The sequence below is a fragment of the Mustela nigripes genome, chromosome X, assembly GCF_022355385.1.
Source record: "Mustela nigripes isolate SB6536 chromosome X, MUSNIG.SB6536, whole genome shotgun sequence".
NCBI classification, from domain to species: domain Eukaryota; kingdom Metazoa; phylum Chordata; class Mammalia; order Carnivora; family Mustelidae; genus Mustela; species Mustela nigripes.
In genome coordinates, this window is record NC_081575.1 from 31417025 (window position 1) to 31439589 (window position 22565).

Here is a 22565-nt window from a genome sequence, read left to right on the forward strand (position 1 = left end):
ATCTGTGTTTGGTAAACTCGAACACAAAAAGAGACAACAGACTTTATAGAATTTTGACAAGAGGAATGAATACAAATCTGGTGGAAGAAAGTGATTTTATAATAAAAGGGCACATTTTACGTGTGCAGGCTATCTTTTTTTTTTTTTTTTTTTTTGGTAAGTTTTTTTATCTAAGTAATCTCTAGACCCAACGTGGGGCTCAAACTCGCGTCCGCGCTCCGCCAACTGAGCCAGCCAGCTGCCCATGAGGATATCTTTGAGGGTCTTCCTAGAGTTAAATAGGGCCAGAGATTTATGGGAGTGAAAGCCAAAGGTAGATATATAGAAGGCAGGTGAGAATAACCTCCCCTTTTCTTTGAATGTGTGCCTTCTTCACAAAATTAGAGTATAAAAGTTGTTTAGAGAAATGACTGTCTTCTATACAACAGAATATATGGTAGAAGGAACTTTTTTTTTCTCTTGAGACAGAGTGGGGATATACAGATAACAGCATGCAAACAAGATATTTAGAATCTGTATGAAAACAATCTGAATTGACAGATCTTATTTGGATAAAGATAGCAATAATCAGGAATAAAATTGGCAAATATGGAATTGGATGTTGGGATTGTTCATTTATGCAGTTGAAAATAAAGGTTGTGAAATCTACAGAAAGAGAAACTGCTTCATATGTGGTGAAAATAAATGCAGAACCTCACAGAAGCAGACATTTTGGCAAAGGTAGATAAATGAAGCTTAGAATAAAAGAGACTCAGAATGTGGTGAAAGTGGTCTTGGAGCTTCAGCTTCCTTTCTTTGGGGATCCCAGATCATACTGAGGAAGGGCAGAGGATTTTTTTTTTTTTTTAAGATGGTGCAAAGGGAAGCAAAATGATCAGATTTGTGAAGCGTATAAAAACTCCTTGTGTCTTAGCTGAAGCATCCAGATTTTGAGGATGGAGTATATACCTCAACAAGCAGTATTTTAATAGAATGTGGACAAAATGAGAAAGGACACAGATAATGATACAGGAAGTATCAGCTCTTCCTTTGTTCGAAAGGAAAAAGGAGGAATAATAGGGAGTAGGAATGGAGCCCAGTAACATCATTCAGTTCCCAAGTATGAAGTACTTGTAGGAATGGTTTAAAGGCAAAAGGGCTAGCAAATGAACTGAGGGTTTTGTTTGTTTGTCGCTTGGGCTTTTGTTGTTTTTAGTGGAAGAAAATAATGGATTGGATACAATCACTGCTTTTGACAGAATAAGTCATGATTGCCTTTCACAGATAATTATCTGTATAAACCTTAGAGAAGATTCAGGAATTTTTTTCATGCCTAAAAATGAAGCAAAGTGGCATACAGTACCTAGTCTCACTGCATTGGTATTTTGACATCTTTTTTGCCAGTACCCAAGGTATAATCAGTTTCCCAAGATAAACCATATGCTTTAACTTGCCAGTAGCTATTAAAACGTTAAAAATACATCGTCTTCAAACCAGCAATTCCACTTTTATGAATACCTCCCACAGATCTACTTACACAGGTAAGTATATATACAAGGAGGTCTGTTGCAACATCGCTTGTAATGGCAAAAGTTGAGAGTCGGCCCAAGTGTCCAGAGGGGGACAGATGAATAATGAATGGTGCCAGCATGATGGAATCCCCTAAAAAGAATGAAGTAGATCTGTGTGTATAGAATACTGTCCATTTTACGTGCCCAAGTGAATTTTTTTTAAAGATTTTATTTATTTATTTGACAGATCACAAGTAGGCAGAGAGCTAGGCAGAGAGAGAAGGGGAAGCAGGCGCCCCCCCCAAGTGAATTTTTAACAGGCATAATAATATCTAGAGTATTCTACTTTTTAAAATCCCATTATACAGGGCGCCTGGGTGGCTCAGTGGTTAAGCCGCTGCCTTCGGCTCAGGTCATGATCTCAGGATCCTGGGATCGAGTCCCGCATCGGGATCTCTGCTCAGCAGGGAGCCTGCTTCCCTCTCTCTCTCTCTCTGCCTGCCTATCTGTCTACTGTGAACTCTCTCTGTCAAATAAATAAATAAATAAAATTTAAAATCCCATTATACATACAAGCAAACAGTACATTATGCATACGTATAAAGAGGCCTGGAGAGGCGCCTGGGTGGCTCAGTATGTTGAGCACCTGCCTTCAGCTCAGGTCATGATCCCAGAGTCCTGGGATCGAGTCCCACGTCAGGGTCCTTGCTCAGTGGGGAAACCTGCTTCTCCTTCTCCTCCCCGGCCCCCCGCTCCCGGCTCATGCTCTCTCTCGCTCGCTTTCTCACTCAAAGAAATAAATAAATTCTGGAAAGAAAGAAAGTGAGGAAGGAAGGGAGGGCCTGGACATATATATATTAAACTGTTAACAATAATTACTTCCTATATGTAGAAATGGTGTTTTAGTTTTCAATTTATATCTTCTATTTTTATAACAAGCATGTATTTCATTTTTTTTAAACCTGCAATTTGTCTGAGGGAGAAAAAGGCCAAGCCCTTGTGAGTCAACCCTTCCCCACCAACCCTGGTTCAATCCCTCTTCTCTCTTCTTAGCCATTACTGTTTAATACAAAGAAGCACAGTGGGCACAATTGGTTTTTATTATTGGGAGAAGTTTCCCAAATGAAATTCCTGGTTTCTCTTTCAAAACTAAAACTCTGCTCAACATGACCCCATGGTTTTAAAATACCAAGTGGTGGCAGCTTCTTGGTAAAATCAGGGTTGTTTGTTCCCGCAGTAACTGAACATTAATCGAACATATATTAAGTGCCAACTGTGTACCAGGCAGTGGGGAATGCAAACATGCCAGTCCCTCAACCCTTCTATCTGATGGTTCCCTCCATCTCAGTCAGTTTCTTGACAGTCCTGGCCCCACCCCATGGTCACTTTCAGTACTTCCCAGTGCTCGTCTGCCTTTGAAAGGCAATCCCCCTTAAACTTACTGCACCGTAGGCTCCTGTATATGAATTTTCAAAGAGCTACTTTTTACCTTCTGCATGAGACTATTCCCCTACAATGGACATCGCTTCTTACCTTCACTTCTCTAAACAACAGAGGCTGGAGATCATTTAGCAATGGAAAAATGGAAACTATCAAGGGTGGGGTATAGAATGTTTGTGTTTATAGAAGAAAAGAGGCATTTGTGAAAGATTTGATATTTGTGAACAAAAACATATGTCAGTCACTGTTGGAGAAAGAAAAATATGATACATAATCCTGTTCTAAAGTATATGTATAATGTATAAATATTTTTGGAATAAAAATATTTATATCTCTCTCCAGAGAGAAAGTGGCTGGATCACATTATCTCTTTGAAGTTCCAGTTCTGTAGATTCAAGCATTTTCTTTAAAAAGCAATTTAAAAATTATGATGAGAAGATGTTTAGGCTGAGATTTATATTTTACATATGGGGAGGATCAATATTTCTCAAACTGCATTTTTCAGTATGTCATGCCTTTTGCTTCTTAAATCTGTGAAACACAACTTTAAATAAAAGTTTTATTTGGGGTCATTAAAATATGAAGGGGATGGAGTACTCATTGCTGTTAGTTCTTGTTATGTTACATTATTACATTACAATATATATTAGAAAGTAACTAGTATGAGGACCTGCCTGACTTTTAATAATAATATATTACCATTTGGAATTATAGAGTAAATCCTGCTAAAATCTTCATTTCTGAGCTTCAGTATTAAATTACGTATTGTCTCCGTTTTGTGCATTTTACCAGCATATTATCATCTTAAATTGTTGCATTCTCCCAAGAAGAGACCAAAGGAACAACTGTCTATTTGTCATGGGTTGGGATCATCATGGGAGTGAGTGGAAGAGCTAACCAATAGGGCCTCTTCTCGCAAGGGCCCCGAATTGTGGGTGACAACCTATTAATTCTCCACTGAACTTTAGGCATTTGGGAACAATTATGTCCCATGTTAGCCCTACCTGAGCTCTTTTTTCCAAAGGTAATCAAAGTCCAAACTTGATACCTGAAGGATAATTGACCAAGCAGCAGCAATCTTCCGCATATAAGGATATCTAAGACAATCCCTAATTCTCAAAGAGAGGGAACAATCTAGTTAGTAGAAAGGAACTCCTTTCTTGCAATTAACACAGGCTCTCTATACCTTTCTTTCTCACAACAAAAACTGGGGGCGTCTGGGTGGCTCAGTCCATTAAGTGTCCTACTCTTGGTTTTAGCTCAGGTCTTGATCTCAGGGCTGTGAGATGGAGCCCCATGTGGGCTCTGTGCTGGGCGAGGAGCCCGCTTAGAGACCTCTCCCTCTCCCTCTGCCTCTGCCCCTCCACCCCGCCCCCATCCCCATGCTCCCTTATTCTCTCAAATAAAAAATAAATCCTTAAAAAGCAAAAAAACCCACAAAAGCTAAAAAGAACAGGGTGTGTCCAGAATGTACAATAGAAGAACTATAAATATATTATTACAGAAAGCACATTATCTACCACCCTAATTCGGCACGCAGGAAAATGAAAGCATATGTGGTAATTTCTTTTCAAAATAAGATAAAGCCAGTAGTTGCATAAGGAAGTGAAAGTATATACTCTTCCCATATGTGCTCTTAATCTAAATTAGTCTTAATTTTACCTTTTCCTACTTTGAATTAAATCATCATCCCACATCAAGTAAATTGTTTGGTTTTCTTCTGAGTAATTAATTATTCTATTGGTTTTATCTTCTAAAACACCCATCAAATGTATACACAGAATTTTAGTGGACAGAGATTGGCATACTCATTCCACTCTGATTTGTGGCTCAACTCATGCTCTTGGTGTAGGGCTTTGACCAGCTTCGACTTGAAGGATTGCTTTGCGATGTGACCCTGATGCCTGGTGACACAGATGACGCCTTCCCTGTGCATAGAGTCATGATGGCCTCTGCTAGTGATTACTTCAAGGCAATGTTCACAGGTAGGGTGGCTTGTTAAATTCTGCACCCCCATTAAAACAATCTGAAAAATGCAGATTTCCATATTTTTGTTTCTAAAGTGAAATTCAATTCCTTAGATCTTGTCTTTCCAAGAAGAAATCGTTTCCAAAGGAATATACACCCAGTACATGTAGTTGTAGGTGGCGGCTTTTAAAAGTTGGGAACCAGATGTGCCTTTTTCATACTTCCATCCACTTTTGTTTCACAACTTCTTTTTTCCAGCTGCACATCTGGATGCTCTACCAGAGGCTCTGGGTATGACTAAGACAATCTTGAACCCATCAAAAGATAGGAAGTGACAGGAGAACGTTTTGGAAGCTCTCACATTATATACGACTTCCATTAGTATAAAGCTATTCCTTCTTAAGTACTTTCTTTTAACTGTAAAATATGTAGAAGTCTGACTCTGACATGAATGCTTACATAGAATAAAACTCTTCCTTGATTTTATTGCATCTAATTAGCAGCAGAAGTGAGTTTGACCTTAATTAAATTACCCACCCTCCTTTCATTGAATGTCTTTTTATTTAAGGTGGAATGAAAGAACAAGATTTAATGTGCATTAAGCTTCACGGTGTGAGCAAAGTCGGCTTAAGGAAAATTATTGATTTCATTTATACTGCAAAGCTTTCTCTTAACATGGACAACCTTCAGGACACCCTCGAAGCTGCCAGTTTTCTTCAGATTCTGCCGGTTTTGGACTTCTGCAAAGTATTTCTCATATCTGGGGTAAGCTGTCTTCAAATCTTCAAATCTTTTCCTACAATACAGTCTGGGGTAGCCTGTGGAAAGCCTGGTGAACTGGTGAATTGAAACTTTGGCCCTTAGAGAGAGGACTCAGGGAGTGTGTGTTCTGGAATGAAGTTAAGACCCAAACAGTACAGGTCTTTTTTTATAAAACAGAATCATTTCCTAAAAGCCTTCCGTGTAATCCCATGACATCAGACAGTAATAGTGTTTGATAACAATAAATATACACATTAACCCATTTACTGATGTTATATGTTTTAATCTGGTTTTGTTTGCCTTCATGATTTTAGGCGGGCAAGCTTTCTTAGGTGGGATTCCATGAAAACATAATCTGAACTCGAAGTCTTTTAAACTAGGCTCAGTAATTTTTTTTTCTTCCTTCAATATGGGAGCTAGGTCTTGAGAAGTAGTAACACCTGTGTGACAGCCTGTAAGATACAAATGTTAATTCCATAGAAACACATCACCCACTGAATCATTTTTGCCTCTTTTCAAGAGATAGGAGGGGGCACAACTACCAATCAGCGAATTCCATAGCAGTTACATGGTTCCTGAAGGCACCGCCCTATTGAAGACCCTTAAATTATTGACTTCTGGGAAATGAAATGCTTTGGCTGCAAAGAAATAGTGCCAAGAAGATTTCTAGAGCTTATAGAGCTGCCTTTTGTGACTAGAAATGATGGCAGTGGTCAATTTTGATATATTTTCTAATTTGTTAAATTAGTGGATAATACATTTTTCTATAATTGATTTAAAGTCATACCAGTTTTTATATTAGTAAATAATTGCTGTTGAGCTTTTTGAACCCTAAGTTTCAAGAGAACATGTCCTAAGTGATTTTATTAATAAGCTACTCCTTATCTTACAGAGTCAGCCCACAGCTAATTTAGCTGGGCTATTGAAAATGTGTTTCGTTCCTGTGTTTCCATTTTAAAGGACTCAGACTACTGTCTCACTATTATTTATAAACTTTTAAATTAACTGCTATTTTTCACACTTTTAAGGCAGTCTGTGTTACAACATTGCTCTGTGTTGCCCTATTCAGTACTATATAAGTAACCACATGAAGTTTATTTCCCGTGATACTGTATGTCATCCTTACTGAATCTGAACACTGAATTTCCTTTTAACTTAAGCACACGAGATCCTTCCCCTTAGGACCTATAAGCATCTCTCTTCTAGTTTTGTGCCACTGATATCGTCTGATGGCTTCATCTCAAGGAAAATACCGAACTGAATTACATGTATTTTTTTTAAATGTATCAAGGCTAATAATGAACTTAGTAATAACCTGAAGTCTTACATTTATAGACTCTTAACAGTCCTTCACACTGATCTCAACAACACATGGTCATCCTGAGCCAAACTTAGTACAGTGTGGTAATTTCTTTGGAACTAATCATTAATAATAGACATGTATTGTTGACTTCTTCTCTAATACCAGAGTTTAGTACTTATGACTTTAGATACTGGTTGTGATCTATTCCTTTACCTGAAAGAAAAGGACCAAATGGAATAAAGCATGATTTCTTTTTAGAGTTATTTATTTATTTATTTGACAGAGAGATAAAGAGCACAAGTAGGCAGAGAGATAGGGAGAAGCAGGCTCTCTGCTGAGGAGGGAGCCTGATTCAGGACTCGATCCCAGGACACTGAGATCATGACCTGAGCCAAAGGCAGCAGCTTAACTGACTGAGCCACCCAGGCGCCCCTAAATCCTGATTTATGAGAAGTCATAATAGCATACAAATGTCAAAGTAACAGCATTAGGAAACAATTTTGTTCTAGAAAACTTAAGTTATTTAAAGAAGATATCCTAGTAATTTTGCAATAGTGACAAATATTCTATAATCAGAATGTTGGTTCTTTTACCTGTTTGAAGCACTTATTATAACTGTGTTTTACCTGGTTGGAAAATTCTTCATTTTTGTGAACACTTAATATTGTCTTGTGATTATGATCTTCATTTCTAGTGTCCTCTGCAGACATCCTAAAACCACTTCTAATGGAGAAGAGGCTTATCTCTGACAAAGCTTTACCTGTGGTATAGTTTACCCCTCCCTCTCTCGGTTTTAGAAGTTTCTACAAGCTCTGAGGAAACACCTCTTTTCTTAGCACCATTCTACTTAGCCTGTCTTTCACCCTGCTTGCAGAGGATATGTCTGCGTGATTTTACTGTGGAAATAATCCCATCTCAGAATCTACGATAATTTTTTAGAACAGTTGGTAGATTATTAGCATAAGGATTATATAAAATCCAACTTTTCCTTCATCCCTCTTGCGTGTGTTCCATTTCTTAGGTAAATGTTCAGCCTTACCCTGTTTATTTCCTGTTTCCTTCTCAGCAATCAAGTGGATCAGGCGGAAGAGTTGCCCTTGGGTGTCTTTTCTACTTATAAGAACTGGAAGTTTCGAGATAATGTATTTTTCAAAGGTAGATTTGTTTTGAGTTTTCCCACAAGCTAAGATTATGGATAGTTTTTAAATCGAATGATCTCATATTTTAAGGATTCTGTGCTTAAACCAAAGGTTTTGAGTGAGTCGCTTTATGTTTTTAATGATGTGGTGTGATTATACTTCACATAAGCCAAACACTACTTGGGTTTGAGTTTTTAGAAAGAAAAATAAGCTTCCAATATAATTTTGGTCTATCCCATTCTTAATCATTTGTGTAAGTGAAAATGTGACTCGGCAAATAACTCACAAAGCATTTTTATGGTGGTTTTGAATGACAACGTTCAAGATTTATTTATGTGAGAGAGGGAGAGAGTGCAAATGGCCAGGGGAAGAGCAGAGGGAGAGGGAGAGAATCTTCAGCAGACTCCCTGCTGAGCACAGAGCCCCACTCAGGGCTCGATCCCATGACCCTGAGATCATGACCTGAGCTGAAATCAAGAGTTGGATGCTTAACCCACCGAGCCACCCAGGCGCCCCTTGAATGATAACTTTAAATACGATAATAAAGCCACGCTCACCTTTGGTGAGGTAGAAGCACCAGTGTTCTAGAACAGAACATCAGGTTCCGTAGAACAAGAAGCCCTCCCCTCCCAAATTTGCCATCTTTTGCAGTAATGCTTTTCTCTTAAGGTGTTAATTAGTATTATAGTTTATGGAATCTGGCGCTTTTGTTCTTGCTATGTTTCTTTCTTGCCAGTTGTAGAAAAGAGGACTATGAAATGGATACAAAGGGATAGCAGCAAAGGATGTAAGGCAGAGTAGGTAAAATTATCTGTTCAACGGAAAACATTTGCTCTCCCATCTCATGGAGATGATGGAAAATGACCTTCATTTAGTTACAGGCCTAAAAATTGCATTTGTTTTTGTCTTTATGACATTGTATAACTACAGCATGCTAAGTACTGTGTAGCCATTCCCTGCTTTACGAACAGGTTGTGGTTAAATTTTTTGTTTATTGTTTGTCTGCTATTTGGAACTTGTAACATCTAGCATTTGCCCCAAGGAATTACTGTTACAGAGGATTACAGGCTAGTCCACAAACCCCAATTTTTAATATGAGGTTGCTTAACGAGGACATTTGTCATTGAAGTGAAATATTATAATTTAAATATACAGTTATCCAGAATAAGCAAACCAGAAGGAAGGTGAGCAAGAAACCATTTTCTTTTTATATAAAAGCATATTTAATCAGAGAATGAAGATGCCATTGTGCTTTAGACTTTCTTTAAACTCAATCCTTTTTAAAGTTGTGTGGTGTTTTTTCCTTGATGCGTGTATAACATTGCTTCCCCTCGTATATTTATTATCACTGACTGGGGTGGGAAGTCACAATGAAATGTAGAGAAAATTTATTGAGGCGACCGAGGATAGTAAAGAATTAGTGACAGTGGAAAACAAAAAAGGTGAGGGGCGGCTGGGTGGCTCAGTCAGTTAAGAGTTCCACTCTTGGTTTCAGCTCAGGTCACCAGATCAAGACCCACATCGGGTTCCGTGCTCAGCAGGGAGTCTGCTGGACATTTTCTCTCTCCCTCTCCATTTCCCTCTGCCCCTCCCCACCCATTCTCTCTCTCAAATAAAATAAATAAATCTTTAAAATAAAAAGAAAAGAAAGGAGATGAATATGTAGGAGAGGCAAAAGGCAGAGAAAAAAGGAGTTCTCTCAAGGGAAAAATGAAGGCGAGCAGACGATATTATTGGAAAAGACAGTTTCTTTTGCTATTCAGTGATGGTATTAACAGCAAGCTTTGGGAATGTTCTTGATGTCAGAATTTCCTATATAGTAATTATATTTCATATTTCTTGTTTGATCTAAATTGGATTTTCCCATAAAAATTAACGAACATGTCTTTTCAGATCTTTTTTTTTTTTTGCCTTTGGGAAGGTTTAATGCAAATCAGAGGAAAACTGCTATAGATAATTTTACAATGAATCAAAACTGTTCTTCCCCTCCCCCAACCACACCATTCTAGAGTTCATTGTCAAGGCAGATGTTTAGCCAGTCACACCCAGATACTGGTTGTCTATGGTTGAGCATCTGTTCTCACTAGCTGGTACCAGACTGTGCTGGTTGTTAAATATTCTAAATATTATTCCTCCCTGTAACTAGAATCACTGCATCCTTGCCCATCTGCCATGTGGGACTCTGTAGGGGAGGCAGAGGCCCAACCTAGGCTCAAACCAATCCATTCTCCCATGACCATTATAATATGTAATAGTGTATCCAAGAAGGGATGTGCACTCGAAGTGCAAAGCGGTAAGACAATTGGACCCCCCAAGCTGGAGACACACCATCAGTATTCCCCTCAGACAGCAGTTAGAATGTGAAGAGACACAAAGCCTGAGACAGGAGGTTTCTGATTTTTAATCGTCTTTTTGTTCTTCTTACCAGAAGGTCCCTTCCCTGTGTCCTGTGATGTTCCCACCTGTGGAAGAAGGCCCGGGACAAGATGCCTCTTCCATCATCTGCTCCCCCTTCCCCAAAGTAGCTTATTTGATTTCTTCCCAGTCTATGGACACGCTTTGTCTCTCTCTGCATCGGTTGTTCTTGATGTCAGGCTCCCATCTTAATAAACTTGATGCCACCAAGGAGAATTTGGTGCATTGACCATCTGAGGAGTCCCCTCAAATTTGCCAACTAACTGTTTAGTCTTTGCATTTTCCTTGAAGGTATAGAAGCAGATACTCATTTTTGTTTTTGCTTTTCTCCTAAGTGGAAGCTTATTTGTAGAACACAGTGATCTTCAACAAAATAACATTGCAGATTGCTGATGAAACCTGTCATTAAAATATCATGTGATGGTAATAAAATGTTTGGGTGCATTGAGTGTGATTTGAACAATTTAATATAGCAGCAGTGAGTAACAGTGTGTTCATGAGAACACCACTTTGAAAATTATGATGCCTGGAACTGCCTTTAGGGTGACCTAGGAAGGTGGTTTGATTACAATAGAATAATTTATAATATTTTATATAGAGGAAACTTAGATATGCACTTGATTATTTTAAGAACAATTTTATTGGTTCTCATAAGTGGTTGAGAAATTTTGTCCTTTTTTACTTCTCTATCCTTTAAAACACTAATGTATATTTGAATTCATGTCTAGAATCTCTCTTCTTTGGAATTTTGGCCAGGTTATATATTCAGATGAAATTAGAGTTCTTTCCACTTATGAGCTTTTTTTTAATAAGCTTTAAACTTGATATTTTATATTTCAAAATGTAATGTATTCTAATATATACATGAATTTCATTAAATGTTACATTACTGCACATATCCATTATTGAATACTATCTAGGCTAAATATTTGGGTATATGTTAACTGAAGCACTTTCAAGTCATGACTGAGAGGTGGATGAAAATGAGCCATAATTGAATAATTGCATATTTTTCCAAAATCGTTTACCATTATCCCATCATTTTGATCTGCTTATATTGTTAACTGTTATTCTAGACTTTTTGCTTCTATAATCCCTATAATCTATGATTAATTGTTTTAGCTTTGATAACACGAACTTCATAAACAACTAATTTGCTATTACATAGTTTTTATCTGGGTTTCATTTTTAAAAATTAAGGGTCTAGTAATATTTTATACTAATTCAGAATGCATTCTATTTTTAGTTGTATCTCTCTTCACATCTTAATTTTTATATTGCTGATAATTAGAGTGTTTAACCTTCGTTATTTACCCACAGTGTGATAGCTGTTGTACATGGGGTATAGAAAATGCTAGTCCTTCTGTCAAGAAGACGAAGGTTATGAAATACCTTTCTCTGATGGTTTTTAAGAAAAGAGTAGGCAGCTATCTGGATATACTAGGAGGTCTGTCAAGGTCTTTTGTAGTTTTGTGTATATGTCTCTGAGGATACCGATATATAGAGGATATTTTCCAAATGCCCTTAAATCAAAGGTAGGTTTTTTTAATATTGTTATTTTATTAATTATTTTCTTATTGGATGAAGTTGAAGGGGGAGAAGGGGAAGGAACTAAATATCTTAATCACATTTCTAAATTATACAGTTTGGTTTTTAGTTTTTTCTCTCTGTTCATTTTATATGCTACAAATTGGGACTTAGATTTGGTGACCAGCGACTGACGGTATCATTTTGCCTATTTGAAGTTCCTATTTTTTGTGTTTTTTATTGGCAATTATATCCCTAATGGTGAGAATCTGCATACCTGGGAATAATTATTTTTGTGTTCTCATCAGCTTTTGCTGATTCGTACTAGTCAGTGGGTTCCAAAGTGCAAATTACCCTTGTTCTGGGGGAAAGGCTCCATCTTCAGTGCTTCAGCAAGTCACTAATTCCTGCCACCTGAGGTGATTTGGGCACCTGGGGATGGACTGTAACCTCATTTATACGATGCAAACTTTTATGAGACGCCAACGTGCCACGCCTAAAATTGGATTGAAATGTATTTTTTTTATTAAACTGCATTGGAAAAGCAAGGTACTGAACGGAGTGAAACTGTGTATTTCAAAAGTCTCCTAAATTCATTTATTTTTCCTACTTCTTTTGTGTTGCAGTTCTGTTTTGGCTGGCTTTTTAATATATAGCTGTTAAGGATACAAAGCAATTAAAATTTTTTGGCAGTTCCCATAAAGCAGATCAGATGCTTAAAATTGTTCAAATTCTTCCTGAGTAATCAATCTATGAAAATAGCCTTGTGTGTGTGTGCCGTGACCTTAGAGCGTTCAGTGATGATCTGTCTTACCTGGGCTGATATTTTATGCGGAGGAGTAATTATTTTAGTCTCATTTCAGCTTTTAAATAAAAGGATAATAGAAGGAGTAGCCAGCTTTTCTCTTAATCACCGGCCAACCTGTTAACGATTCAGTTGCGTCCGTGAAGTTTTCGTGACATATGTGAACACACACACTGAGAAAATTAAGAGAAAAGAGTTGAGTCCTTTGCCTGTGACCTGCTCGTGTGTTTGTATACACACAGGTACTTGTATGGTAGCCCTGCTTCCATGAGTTGTGCCTCACATAATATTTGCTGATATGATTTTCCTGTTTTTACTTTTGACCAGTCATGAAAGCATCAGAAAGAAAGGGCCTCTCCATCACTGGTCCTCTTTTCCTATTTTCCATTTTTGCTGCATTGTCCTCTGTGCAGGGGAGACTTTTCTAGGCTCATTTTGACTCCAGGCAGAGCTAGTTTTGCTGGGAGTAGGAGAATGGCCAAGGGAAACTGTGGCAAGCCATCATCATAGACGCCAGAAATGAACTGTGCCATGAGTTAAGTTTGGTGGAGATACACCTGTTCCAATCCTCACGGAAGTGATTCCTTTCCTTGTATTGCCACATCAATAATGTGAAAATAACTCCACCCTAGGAATAATTGCCTTATTAAACTCCCTTCATTGGAAACAATAACTTTTGAAGGAATCAAAATGCATTACAGTAATGAACTATGACTGTTTACATGAAAGAGTGATCTAGAGATCCCGTATAAGAGGTTTTCTGTTTGCCGTTCTGCTAGCAATGTACCTTTCAAGAATCATGACTGAGAAGTGGATTAAGGTGAACCACAATAGAATAATCCTCTGTTTTTCCAAAATTTCCATCTAACCAGAATTTCATTTACTATTTTTTTTTGAGAGGGAACATACATTTTTCAAGAAGAGAAAAGGAATTATTTTGGCCATAATCAAGTTACAACATTGTTTCTTAGGGTAACTTCTGATTACTGATTTTGATACTTTTTAAGTTCTTCAATATTCAGTAAATATTTGTTGTCCACTTATATTTTTTTAATTTTAATTCCAATATAGTTAACATAAGTGTTATGTAAGTTTCAGGTGTAGAATATACTGAGTCAGGAATTCTGTACATTACTCAGTGCTCATCAAGATAAGTATACTCTTAATCCCCTTCACCTGTTTCCCCCATTCTCCCAGCCACCTCCCTCCTGGTAACCATCTGTTTGTTCTCTGTAGTTAAGAATCTGTTTTTTTGTTTTGTCTCTTTTTTCTTTGTTCACTTGTTTTCTTTCTTAAATTCCACATATAAGTGAAATCGTATGGTATTTGTCTTTCTCTGACTTACTTCGCTTGCCATTATACACTTTAGATCCATCCATGCTGTTGCAAATGGCAAAATTCCATTCATTTTTATGACTGAATAATATTCCTCTGTGTGTGTGTGTACCACATCTTTATCTGTTCATCTACTGGCAGACACTTGGGCTCCTTCCATAGTTTGGCTATTGTAAATAATGGTGCAATAAACATAGGGGTGCATGTATCCTTTCAAGCTGGTATTTTTTGTATTTCTTGGGTAAATACCCAGTAGTGCAATTACTGGATCATAAGACAGTTCTGTTTTTACTTTTCTGAGGAACTCCATACTGTTTTCCACAGTGGCTACACCAATTTGCATTCCCACCCACAGTGCATGAGTGTTCCTTTTTACCCCATGTCCTTGCCAACACTTATTTCTCCTGCTTTTGATTTTAGCCCATTCGGACAGGTGTGAGGTGATGTCTCATGGTGATTTTTGATTTGCATTTCCCTGATGATTCATGATGCTGAGCATCTTTTCATGTGTCTTTTGGCCATCTGAGTGCCTGATCTAGAGAAATGTCTGTTCCTGTCCTCTGCCCTGCCCATATTATAATCAGATTATTGTGTCTTCTTGGTGTCATGTTGAATAAATTACTATATATTTTGGATACTAATGCTTTTTTGGATATGTTATTTGCAAACATCTTCTCCCATTCTGAGGTTGTTTTTTTGTTTTGTTGACTATTTCCTTTGCTGTGCAGGAGTTTTTATTTTGACATAGTCCCAATAGTTTATTTTTTGCTTGTGTTTTCCCTTGCCTCAGGAGATATCTCTAGAAAAATGTTGCTACATTTGATGTCAGAGAAACTACTGCCTGTGCTCTCTTTCTAGAATTTGTATGATTTCAGGTCTCACTTTTAGGCCTTTAATCCATTTTTAGTTTACTTTTGTGTCTGGTGTATGAAAGTGGTCTAGTTTCATTCTTTTGCATGCAGCTTTCCAGTTCTCCCTACACCATTTGTTGAAGAGACTGTCATTTTCCCACTGCATGTTCTTGTTCCTTTGTCAAGGATTAATAGACTATATAATCATGGGTTTATTTCTGGGTTTTCTCTAATGTTCTCTTGAACTATGTATCTCTTTTTGTGCCAGTACCATACTGCGTTGATTACTACAGCTTTGTAATATAACTTGAAGTCTGGACTTGTGATACCTCCAGCTTTGCTTTTCTTTTTCAAGATTGCTTTGGCTATTCAGGGTCTTTTGTGGTTCCATACAAATTTTAGGATTGTTTTAGTTCTGTGAAAAATGCTATTGGTATTTTGATAGGGTTTTTGGTAAATGTGTAGATTGCTTTGGGTAGTATGGCCTTTTTAACAATATTTATTCTTGCAGTCCATGAACATGGAATATCTTTCCATTTGTTTATGTCATCTTCAATTTTTTGTCACCAATGTTTTATAGTTTTCAGAGTACAGGTCTTTTACCTCCTTGGTTAGGTTTATTTCTAGATATTCTATCATTTTTGGTATAATTGTAAATGAGATTTTCTTAATTTCTTATTTTGCTACTTCATTGTTAGTATATAGAAATGCGATGAGATTCCATTTATTGATTTTGTATCCTGTGACCTTACTGAGTTCATTTATCAGTGCTAGTAGTTTTTTGGTAGAGTCTTTGGGGTTTTCTTTCTTTTTTTTTTTTTAAGATTTTATTTATTAATTTGACAGAGAGAAATCACAAGTAGACGGAGAGGCAGCCAGAGAGAGAGAGAGAGGGAAGCAGGCTCCCCGCTGAGCAGAGAGCCCGATGCGGGACTTGATCCCAGGACTCTGAGATCATGACCTGAGCCGAAGGCAGTGGCCCAACCCACTGAGCCACCCAGGCACCCCTCTTTGGGGTTTTCTATATGTAATATCACATCACCTGCATATATTGATAGTTTTACTTCTTCCTTGCCAGTTTGGATGTCTTTTATTTCTTTTTCTTGTCTGATTGCTGTGGCTAGGACTTCAATTACCATGTTGAATAAAAGTGGTGAGAATAGACATCCTTGTCTTGTTCTTGATCTCAGAGGAGAAGCTCTCCATTTTTCCCCATTGAGTGTGTTGTTAGCTGTGGGTTTTTCATATATGGCCTTTATTATGCCTGAGGTCTGTTCCCTCTAAAGATACTTTGTTGAGGGTTTTTATCAGGAATGGATGTTATACTTTGTCATATGCTTTTTTCTACATCTGTTGAAAGGATTACAGAGTTTTTATCCTTTCTCTTGTTGATGTGATGTAGATAATTTTCTTTTAGTTACCCTTCTATGGGACTAGATAAAGGTGGTTTGTGAATTCTCTTTAGATTATTAATGTATTTAGATAAGAATTTTGATTGGCATCTATATGGACAGTAAAAAGCTTAGTTTACTCTTCTTCTAGAACAGGTATTTATGTTATCCAGACTGGGAGTGTCATGAACTTGGTAGCATTTTAATTTTTCTTATTGGTTTAATAGGTCACTTTAGACAATTGTGTCGAAGTTGGTCGGATTGCCAACACCTACAATCTGACAGAAGTGGATAAATATGTCAACAGTTTTGTCTTGAAGAATTTTCCCGCATTGCTGAGCACTGGGGAGTTCTTGAAGCTCCCTTTTGAGCGTCTTGCCTTTGTGCTTTCCAGTAATAGCCTTAAGCACTGCACTGAACTTGAGCTCTTTAAGGCTACCTGTCGCTGGCTACGCCTAGAAGAGCCTCGGATGGACTTTGCTGCCAAATTAATGAAGAACATACGATTTCCACTGATGACACCGCAGGAGCTCATCAATTATGTGCAAACCGTGGATTTCATGAGAACTGACAATACCTGTGTGAATCTCCTTTTGGAAGCCAGCAATTACCAAATGATGCCATACATGCAGCCAGTGATGCAGTCAGACAGGACTGCCATTCGCTCTGACACCACTCATTTGGTCACACTCGGAGGAGTTCTGAGGCAGCAGCTGGTTGTCAGCAAGGAATTGCGCATGTATGATGAAAAGGCCCATGAATGGAAATCGTTAGCCCCCATGGATGCCCCACGGTACCAGCATGGCATTGCTGTCATTGGAAATTTCCTCTATGTCGTCGGCGGACAGAGCAATTATGACACAAAAGGAAAAACGGCAGTCGATACGGTCTTCAGATTTGATCCTCGCTACAATAAATGGATGCAGGTCGCATCTTTAAATGAAAAGCGCACCTTTTTCCACCTAAGTGCCCTCAAAGGATATCTGTACGCAGTCGGTGGGCGAAATGCAGCTGGTGAACTGCGTAAGTGTGTGCATTTATGTTAAACAGAGAGGCTAATTTCTTTACCCCCAAATTCTCATTAAACCATAAAATAAGCAGCTCTGGAAAATTAAAGACAAAAATGTAGCTAGGGTTTCATTTAAACTGTTCTGTTCAGGAAATATCAGAGACAATCCGTATGCCTAATCCAGATTTATATTTTTGGCGAGGGTACAAATGATATCTTAGGAATACATCAGTATGTTGCAGAATATTTTTATTTGGCAGTGTGTATGGCTTTCATCTTGACAGTGTAACTACAAAGTATACTCTGCTCATTTAAATTCTAATAGAATCTTGGACAGAAGTCTGGCATGTTTCCTTATTTTCCATTTTTAAAAGCCCACATAATATTTTACTGTACAGGTTAAAATCCTTCCTTACAGAGGACTGTTATCATTTCTTCTTTTACATAATCTTTTACCCTATCCTAGAACCTAGACCACATAGAAAGATAATTTTCTTTGTCGATTAAATGTACAAAGTTCAATTATTATCCCAAATGTATTTACCATGAGTAATGTGATCTGTGAGTATTAGTTTTAAAAATCATTCTCTCGGGGCGCCTGGGTGGCTCAGTGGATTAAGCCGCTGCCTTCGGCTCAGGTCATGATCTCAGGGTCCTGGGATCGAGCCCCGCATCAGGCTCTCTGCTCAGCAGGGAGCCTGCTTCTCTCTCTCTCTCTCTCTCTCTCTCTCTGCCTGACTTTCTGCCTACTTGTGATCTCTCTCTCTGTGTCAAATAAATAAATAAAATCTTTAAAAAAAAAAAATCATTCTCTCTTGGGGTGTCCGGGTGGCTCAGTCGGTTAAGCGTCTGACTCTTGATTTCAGCTCAGGTCATGATCTCCAGGTCACAAGATCGGGTCCTAGGTCAGGCTTCATGCTCATCACGGAGTCTGCTTGTCCCTCTCTCTCTGTTCTTCCGCTGTCCCCCCCAACTCACACATTCTTGCTCTCTCTCTCTCTCAAATAAATAAATGAAAAATAAAATCTTAAAAAAAATCATTCTCTCAGTGAAATACTGAACAATTTTCTTCACCGTAAACTGCTCTGGTAAGCTTTATTAGATGGCCGTTTTTTTGTCTCCCTAATCAAAGATTGGTCTCAAGTGCAGTTAACATAGAGCAGTACTTTGGCTACATAAATGAACTCTAATTTTGTTATTTTAGATGAAATTGGAATAAGATAGCTGTCCAAAAAGAAGTCAGGAAGACCACATTTTCTGTCACGCCTTCCATTTCTGTCATTACCATCATCGTTTGGCCTCTTTTTTTCACCACTCTTTCATTCTGCGATGAATAGAGTCCTCGTAGTTGACCAGTATTCCGGGCTCTGTAATAGTGGGGACGTGGAAAATATTGGCCTTGGCTCTGGATAAATTGAGAGTAATTATCAGAATCTTTTTCTTGGTAGCTTAATGGTTTAAGAATAAGCTATTTATTGGAGGCAAAAAGAACTGCTCTCAGCTCTAATGCTCTCCACCTGATCAAGCCCTTTCTTGTTAGGGGCATCTTAATATTACTAATCTCTCCTACCTGCAATTTTTTTCCCCTTTATTGTCATAGTAGTATTTTTCCTAAGACTGGGCCTTCGAAATGGTTGGACTCAGGGTCATCCTCACGAACCACACAAATTGCACGATCTATTGTAATAATCAGGCTGTTCAGAGCATCTGAGGCACCAGTGCCCTTAGCGTCGAATTGTCATTTCAGGTCTCCTCGCTCGACCCACACACATGATTTTCATGTTGTGATACCATTTTAAATTAGGGGATGTCTGGAAGTATTCAGAAACTGTAACTAGGGATTTGGCTCTTTCTTAGGAAAACCACTCGTAGGAGATCATCTCTTCAGGTTTACAAAATGGTAGGTGGTCAGTCCTGGCCGTGAGTGGCCATTTCAGACCTGCTTTCCTCAGGAGAAAGAGCTCCAGTTTCTCAGTCGGTGCTTGCTTAGCGATGTTATCCCCTCTAATTAATAGGTGGAACGAGGCCTTATTCTTCTGAAAATCTGTCATCTTCAGGCCAAGGATGGTCATTACATAAAACCAAGAAGCTAGAGGCTTTCTTTTGCTGAGCTCTTGCCATGTTCGACTCATTTGGGAACAAGAAGTAGACAACCCCGTTGGGCAGGCGGCTGCCTTCCTCGCTTATGACCTTCAGAAATCACACCCTCTATCTCTTATTAAAAATAGCCTTCTGGGGCGCCTGGGTGGCTCAGTGGGTTAAGCCGCTGCCTTCGGCTCAGGTCATGATCTCAGGGTCCTGGGATCGAGTCCCGCATCGGGCTCTCTGCTCAGCAGGGAGCCTGCTTCCTCCTCTCTCTCTGCCTTCCTCTCTGCCTACTTGTGATCTCTCTCTGTTGAATAAATAAATAAAATCTTTAAAAAAAAAATAAAAATAAAAAAAATAAAAAAAAAATAAAAATAGCCTTCTGCATTAAAAGGAACAAGAGAAGCATGTTTCTCATGAGCCCGTCCTAATTCATAATAACTATTTCATTCTATTTAGGTTTTACCATCACAATCTCCCAGAGTTTAAACCTAAGGATAATGACTTACATAGTCTCAAAAATGATTACCCCTCCAGATGGTAAATAGAGGCCCATTTTTATCTCAATTTGTAAACTGCATGTTTCACAAATACATAGATGGTTGTAATAGAGACACAAGCCCTCAATACCAAGAAACAACTCTGATTCCATTTAAAGGCCAATGACATTTCTTTCCCTTTCAAATTACCTCCTGTCATCTACAACTAAGTATGCTTTTGTAGAAAATGACTGTTTGCCTTAAAATCAGTATACCCAGCAAAAGCCAGTCTGTAGTAAATATTTTAAGTTAAAATATATTGGAAGCATTTGTTTGTTTATTTGTTTCTAGAAAATGAGTTGATTGGCTTAAGTGCAGTGAAATCAGGCCACCCCACCTCCTTTGCCTTTCTCCTATTTTAGACGTACTTGGGAGCAAGAAGTAGATTGTTTTAAAACAGTCTCCTCACATTCTGTGCTGTTGACTTCTTCTGAATTCTCTTTATCAATAATGTTTCTCTTTGTATAGGTGTCTCTTGCCCTTTCCAGTTTTCTCGGACCCATGGTTTTCGTTGAATAGCAGATTTAGGTCCTAAAAAGACTCTTGCTTATATTTCTTAATGTTCCAGCCAGAGGCTGGGTTTTTAACGTTTCTCCTGCTCCATAATTTTTTTTTTTTTATGGGAACGCCCTCCACACACACAAGAACATCTGTTATAGGAGCACCCGGGTGGCTCAGTCGTTGAGTGTCTGCCTTCGGCTCAGGTCATGGTCCCAGGGTCCTGGGATCAAGGCCCGCATCGGGCTCTCCGCTCGGTGGGAAGCCTGCTTCTCCCTCTCCCACTCCCCCTGCTTGTGTTCCCTCTCTCGCTGTGTCTCTCTCTGTCCAATAAATAAAATATTTTTTTTAAAAAAGAATATTTAAAAAAAGAACATCTGTTATATTAACTTCACATTCCCATCTTAACTGATTACTCTGCCGTATTATTATCTGTAAATAAAGAATGGAGGTGAAGAGGTGGCAGGCAAATGGGAATCAATGGGAGACTCATTTAACAGTTTAACAATTCAGGGCCCCTGACCGGCTCAGTTGGTAGAAGATGTAACTCTTGATCTTGGGGTTATAAATTCAAACCCTACATTGGGTGTAGAGATTACTTAAAAGTAAAATCTTCTCTTAAAAAAATTAGTTAGGTTCATTTAGTACCAGTATGTTATTTATTCTGCGTGTATGCAATGACCATCTCCTAGACGTAATTCTGAAAAGAAAAGAGTGGCAGCATTTGCAAGACGTTTTAGATCGTTTTAATGCAGTTGGTCTTTTAACAGCCCTTCTTGGAGTGTGTATGGATGGACCTATGCCCATAGTACATCAAAAAGATCCTATCAATGTTTGTGTGAGCCTGGTATATTGCTGCAGTAGAATTCCTTAGAAATGCTGCTTTCCTTTGACACCAGGTACAGTCGGAAACTACATGAAGCTTAGAGGAGCTGTCACTTCAGTGGAAGAGGAGTCCGTTATTCCTGGCATCTTTCAAACTTCTGTCATTTAAGAAATTGATCTTCCATTGAGGTTTTCTATATGGAAGAGAAATATGACAGCCCAGATAGCTTTCATTTCTGTTAACTATTAATAAGTCAAGCTTTCGGATAATGAAGTAACTTACAGAAAAACGTGTTAGTTTTTCTTTTTCAAATAAATGTGCAGTAAAATGACTGAAAGTTATCAACTGCCCCATATCCTTTAATGGATTTGCAGTTTTCTTCATTAAGCACCAGTGGTTCCAGTGGTGATTCAGGGTTCATCCCTTGCCTACTCTCAAAAAAAAAAAAAATAAGTAAGCCCCACAACATCTCTTGGGACCAATTCTGGACTCTAGTAGAATCACCTGAGCAACTACAAATCTTTCATGATTGGTGTGAACGAAGCAACCTGCATGTAATTCTCAAATTGGAGAAGGTCTCTAACTGAAATTGCACGTCACTGAAGGTGACTTTCTAGAATAAGGGTCAGTGAAATTCTGAAAAGGGCCAGAAAGTCCATATTTTCAGCGTCTTAGGCCATAGGATCTTGTCACAGCGAATTGCCTCTGCTGTCATATTGCAAAAACAGCCACTGATGGTTTATAAACAAACGGGTGAGGCTGTGTTCCAATAAAGCTTTCTATAGGAAAACCAGCATTTGAATTCCACATGATTTTCATAAGTCACAAAACATTTTTCCTTTGATTTTTTCCCCCAACTCTTTAAAAAAGGTAAAAAGCCATTCACATGTTTGGGGCGCCTGGGTGGCTCAGTGGGTTAAGCCTCTGCCTTCAGCTCAGGTCATGATCTCAGGGTCCTGGGATCAAGCCCCACATCGGGCTCTCTGCTCAGCGGGGAGCCTGCTTCCTTCTCTCTCTCTGCCTGCTTCCCTCTCTCTCTCTCTCTGCCTGCCTTTCTGCCTGCTTGTGATCTCTCTCTCTCTCTCTCTCTGAAATAAATAAATAAAATCTTTTTTAAAAAAGGCATTCACATGTTTATCTTGTGGGCCATACAGAAAGCAGATAGCATGCTGGATTTGGCTG

The 22565-nt window shown here is 38.4% G+C and overlaps 1 protein-coding gene across 1 annotated transcript in view; it reads left to right on the forward strand.

Moving 5' to 3' along the window:
* KLHL13 (kelch like family member 13) overlaps nt 1-22565 on the forward strand; it is an 83601-nt gene that overhangs the window by 53865 nt on the left and 7171 nt on the right. Inside the window, exons 4-6 of the mRNA XM_059385191.1 lie at nt 4783-4915; nt 5467-5663; nt 16654-17449. Of these exons, the coding sequence (XP_059241174.1) occupies nt 4783-4915; nt 5467-5663; nt 16654-17449 (1126 nt within the window). The remainder of the gene's footprint in view (nt 1-4782; nt 4916-5466; nt 5664-16653; nt 17450-22565) is intronic.